The 5,813-nt window shown below is 34.3% G+C and overlaps 1 protein-coding gene across 1 annotated transcript; it reads left to right on the forward strand.

Annotated features, from left to right (window-relative positions):
• Nucleotides 1-3,776: 3,776 nt before the first annotated feature.
• On the forward strand, nt 3,777-5,255 carry LOC139866838 (mitogen-activated protein kinase kinase kinase 20-like). The gene has a single exon (XM_071855129.1). It carries the CDS (start codon nt 3,868-3,870, stop codon nt 5,137-5,139), a length of 1,272 nt encoding a protein of 423 aa, XP_071711230.1. The 5' UTR covers nt 3,777-3,867; the 3' UTR covers nt 5,140-5,255.
• The last annotated feature ends 558 nt before the right edge of the window (nt 5,256-5,813 follow it).

Raw genomic sequence — 5,813 nt, forward strand, 5'->3', positions numbered from 1 at the left:
ATGTTATAGCCCTAAAAAATGGCACATGTTCACTACCATGAACTGTGATTTTCTTAAGACTGAATACTTCTACACTACCCAACACACGAGTCAGGGGGAGACTGAGTCAAATGACACTGTGAGTTGGCTAGATATACCTTCATCAGAAGAAGTTAATAACAGTACCAAATCTCAGTATGATCCTCCCGTCAGTACCACTTATGAAAGTCCTCCCGATAACACTGGAAATACTGAGGTAAGTACCAAATCTTCTAAAACTGATTCTACTAATCATGAAAATCAAGAGAATGTTTCAGAACAGGAAAGCAATACAGGTCAGCATGAATCAAACGGGCCTGAACAACAATCTGAATCTCAACAACAATCTGAATCTCAACAACAATCTGAATCCGAGCAAACAAACCAACAGCCCGAGCCTGAACAACCATATGTGCTACCCCCGAGAGCAAATAGGGGAATTCCTCCAAAACGATATGATCCAGATCGAGAAGCCCTCCGGTCAAGGTACCCAATGGCAAATATTGCTAAAGGAAATCTATCAAAAGAAGCAAAAACTTTCACTTCCGCGATATACTCTGAAGAAATCCCAACAACAGTAGAACAAGCCCTAAAATCAAAGAAATGGAAGGAAGCAATGGAAACAGAAATGAAAGCTCTAAAGACAAATAACACTTGGGAAAAATGCATCCTTCCAAACTCAAAGAAACCTGTTGGATGTCGTTGGGTGTTCACAATTAAACATAAAGCAGACGGTACAGTTGAAAGATACAAAGCTCGTCTCGTAGCTAAGGGATATACTCAAACTTATGGAGTCGATTACTCTGAAACTTTCTCACCCGTAGCCAAAATTGATACTATCAGAGTTTTATTCTCTGTTGCTGCAAATAAAGATTGGCCTCTCCATCAATTTGATGTAAAAATGCCTTTTTACATGGAGAACTCAAAGAGGAAGTCTACATGGAAGCACCTCCTGGTTTCACGTCAGACTTCAAAAACAGGGAAGTCTGTCGCCTTAAAAAATCTCTATATGGACTAAAACAATCCCCGAGGGCTTGGTTTGGGCGCTTTACTTTAGCAATGAAAAATTATGGTTTTAAACAAAGTAACTCCGATCACACATTATTTCTTAAACGATTAATCACTTGTCTCCTCATCTATGTAGACGATATGATCATAACAGGAAATGATAAAGAAGAAATTTTTAAACTAAAAAACAATTTATTTAAAGAGTTTGAAATGAAAGATTTAGGGAGACTTAAATATTTCTTGGGGATTGAAGTGCTACGCTCTCAACAAGGGATCTTTATATGCCAAAAGAAATATGTTCTTGATCTCCTTGCTGAAACATGAATGGTCGACTGCAAGCCTGCCGACACTCCTATGATTCCAAATCAAAGGTTGTACATGGAAGAAGACGCTAAACCCGCTGACAGAACTCAATATCAAAAAATTGTGGGAAAACTTATCTATCTTGCTCACACTCGTCCAGACATAGCACATGCTGTGGGAGTGGTGAGTCAATTCATGCACCAACCTCAACGTCATCATATGGATGCAGTTTGGAGAATTATCAAGTATTTAAAAGGAACAGCAGGACACGGAGTTTTATTTACAAAGAACAATAACCTTGAAACCCAAGTTTATACAGATGCTGGCTACGGAGGAGAAAAAGGAGATAGAAGGTCTACATCAGGATATTTTACCCTTGTTGGAGGAAATCTTGTCACATGAAAAAGTAAGAAGCAAAAGGTAGTCGCTCTCTCAAGTGCCGAAGCCGAATTTAGAGGTATTGCTAAAGGCGTAACTGAGGCCTTATGGATCCGGAAACTTTTAACAGAAATTGGCTTCCCACTCAAAAAATCTATCAAGATCTACTGCGACAACGAAGCCGCAATAGCTATCTCAGAAAATCCTGTCCAACATGACCGAACCAAACACGTTGAGATAGACAGGCATTTCATTAAAGAAAAACTTGAAGCCGAAATCATATCTCTTCCATCTGTCAGATCAGAGGACCAGTTAGCAGACATCTTAACCAAATCAGTCAATGGAAGAGCATTCCATGAAGTTCTCATCAAGTTGAATATCGGGAATTCCACTATTCAACGTGCGGGGGAGTGTTAGACTGGAACAATTTGGATCAGAATGGCTCACCATCATCATTTCCTTATTTAAGAGATTTGTATAGCTGTGCAGAGTGATCCAACGGCTAGGTCTTCATATTGAATACCTTCCATATTTGTTTAGGCTCCTCTCCATAATTAGGATTGTAATCCCTGTATAAATAGCTAGCTTCTCCTTGTAACAAAACACACAATCAATATACAAAAGCTTTATACAATCATCTATATACAATTCTGTTTTGTCTCAATAGTTAATATTGATTGGAATGTGTAGTTATTAAACTCGGATTTGTACATTGGCAAGGCATAGATAGTTTGGGCTGCGATCTCTGCTTCTCCATCTATATGTTTCGTTTTTTCATTTCGTGTGCATTTGTGTGATTCATGTATATAGTCTAGGTTGGTAGTTCTAGCTACTTTGGTTGGGCTCTTTCGCCCGGCTTGTTTCGTTATATTGTTTCATTGTTATTATTATAAAATATAAATTGTCTTGCCTTTAGGGGAAAAAAAAACATTACAAAGCAAATAATGTAACTTTTTATTCTAACGTAAACCCATAAAATTGTTATTGATATTGCCCATATATACTAAAATGAATAGTTTATATTCATATCTGAAACCTTAATTATGCTCTTTACGAATAAAATAAAAATAAAATAAAATGTATACAAGAATAGACATTCAAAGAATCCATGTTGAAGCTTTCAAAGTCAATATCCCAACTATTAGTTTCAGAGTCAAACATTGTATACTCATATTTGGTCAACTACGCGCACCTTTGTAATGTGTGTTACTGACTTTGTAAAATAAGAAAGGTTTTTATCACACTAATTACTTCCAATCATATATCTTGAATAAAATATATTATTAGTATACTTTTTTGGCTACTATTATGCTTGTATATGTCAATTAATTATTATTATTATTGTTATTCTAATAATGGGACTTATCTAATGTCTACTCTAAAGGAATAGGATAAATGTAAATATTATTATTATTACATGTAAGTAACTAATCCTAATAATAAACACACCTAAATGAAGAAAGTGTTACTTGAATAAATGTGGGAGTGTTACTTGAATTTGTTAAATCTGAATTGAGGGGAATGTCAATATGAAAAAGTGGTTAAAATGCCTTTTATATCATGGCTAGTTATTACTCCGTATTATGATTAGAATCTTTAATCTTTAAAATGCCCTTTCTTACAATCTGATCTATTTACAATATGTAACAATCTAGAGAATAAGTATCATATTGGTCTACCTTAAATTCAACATGTTAACTACATTTTCTCCATATAGATTTGAATTAATGTTTATATGTAGTTGACACTATGTGACAGTTAGTTATTCCGTCAAAAAAGGAAAGTATATATATACATTATGTCCAGTTTTATCTACTTATATCATGTTTATGTTAATGTATATGTTTATGTTTATATATGTGCATCATCATGCCATGTATGTAAACATCATCATCATAACCTTTTGAAGCTCAACTAAACGCGGCTGCCTGTTTGCCATTCCAATCCCCCACATGCCTAATTTAGAAACACCATAGAAACAACCACCCAATTGCACACAACCTATAATTATAACAAAAAATAAAATAAAAAGATAATAATAATAATAATAAAACCCTAAATTCTTTATTTTTATTTTTCTATTTCTATTCATATTCTTTCACCTCATAACCCTCTTACCCTAATTTCCATCTATCCAAATTTATAGCATTTTTTGCTATAATGGATTTGGAATTCAACAACAAGAAGAGGGGTTTGTTAAGTAACAACAATTATGAGCAAATTACAAAACGAAGAAACCAATTACAACAAAAAGATGTCTATGATGATGAAGATGATGACGTGAGCAAGTATGGAGATGGAATGGTGTGGTCTAGAGGTTGTTTAATTGGTAAAGGATGTTTTGGGTCAGTTTTTATTGCAAATTTAAAAAAACCCAAATCAAAATACACTTCATATCCACCAATTATGGCTGTTAAATCTGCTGAAGTCTCTGTTTCTTCTTCAATTCAAAAAGAAAAAGAGGTTTTAAATAATATTCGCGGGTGTCGAAATGTGATCACATGTTTTGGGGAAGAGATTACAAATGGTGTTAATGGTTTAATGGTGTATAATTTGCTTTTAGAGTATGGTTCTGGTGGAACCCTATCTGATTTAATCAGACGACAATCAAGTTTGCCTGAATTAGACGTTAAACGTCATACTAGGTCAATCCTAATTGGATTACGTCATATTCATAATTGTGGATATGTTCATTGTGATTTAAAACCCGAAAACATTTTGCTTGTTGGTAATTCGGGTTATGATGGTAATAAGTTTACAGCTAAAATCGGGGATTTAGGGTTAGCGAAAAGAGTGAAACAGAGCAAGAAAAGTAAGATGACGTCACCTTTTTGTAGAGGTACACAAATGTATTTTTCACCTGAAGTTGTGATTGATGGTGTTCAAGAAGCTCCTTCTGATATTTGGGCAATTGGGTGTATTGTGCTTGAAATGTTAACCGGTAAACCGCCTTGGGATTCGAACGGTGACGATGTTTTGACTAAAATTAGTCAAAGTAACGAATCGCCTTTTGTCCCCGAGACGGTTTCGAATGAAGGAAGGAGTTTTTTAAAAGGTTGTTTTTCGAGGAAAGCGATGTATAGATGGACGGCTGAGATGCTTTTAGCTCATCCGTTTCTTGAAGGGATTGGTGATGATGATATAATAGATGATCAAAACGTTAAAGAACCGAGTGATGTTATTGATATAAACGCAATAACTTCTTCAATTATGTCAGAAAACGATGATGATGATGAGATTAGTTTATCTTCGTTTTCTGATGGGTTGATTTATTCATCAGAAAACGGGCTCGATTCTTGGTATCAAGAAGACGTTGATGGGATTGAACACGACGTAAGTTCTTGTTTTTCGGTAGAAGAAATTAGTAGCGCTGCGCCATTAAATGAAGTACATCAATATCCGATAAGTTTCACTATTTCTTCAGGAGTTTAGTAATAGTATGTATGTTCATGAGTTTATAAGTTTTGTAGTGATTATTACATCATGACAATGTACTTCTGTTCCATAGTTATATTTAGAGTTTATAATTATAACTATATATTACATTAATTCCTTTTGTTATTGATTTTAGGGATGTTGTTTTAGTTCTGTTTTGTCAGTTTGAATGCTAGCTGTTTTTGGTATGAGAATTTATTGAAATAGATCATGATTATTAATATTCCAATTTTAGCATTATTGGTCTTAAATAAGGGAAGCCTATGTTTATTACTGTAGATAGAATGCATAAATCCATCTTCATGGTACATTTGACCAGTTTTGCAGTGAGTCATTGGATTAATAATAAGTTTTACATAATAAATCAAACTGTATGAATGTTTGGATGTAAGATACATTTATACTACTGTTCATGAAGCTTCAGTGTGAAAAACCTGTTGAATCTGCAATTATATGCACATAGAATTTGTGTTTTGACGCAGTGCAGCATACCGTTGTTTGATTGCTTACATGAACTAAACATGAAAACCTCTGCATTTGATGTTTTGATATTGAACTGTTATTCGTTGATATATGTACTGTTAACCAGAATGAAAGATTCATATGTTTATAAGGTTTTATGGATATCGTGAGGTGACTCGGTTTATCAAACTTAACCAAATAGACTGGTG

The sequence above is a fragment of the Rutidosis leptorrhynchoides genome, chromosome 9 (assembly GCF_046630445.1).
Source record: "Rutidosis leptorrhynchoides isolate AG116_Rl617_1_P2 chromosome 9, CSIRO_AGI_Rlap_v1, whole genome shotgun sequence".
Taxonomy (NCBI): Eukaryota; Viridiplantae; Streptophyta; class Magnoliopsida; order Asterales; family Asteraceae; genus Rutidosis; species Rutidosis leptorrhynchoides.

Excerpts from the sequence above, each read along its gene's own strand:
- LOC139866838 (XM_071855129.1), top strand. The coding sequence starts at position 3,868 with ATGGATTTGGAATTCAACAACAAGAAGAGGGGTTTGTTAAGTAACAAC.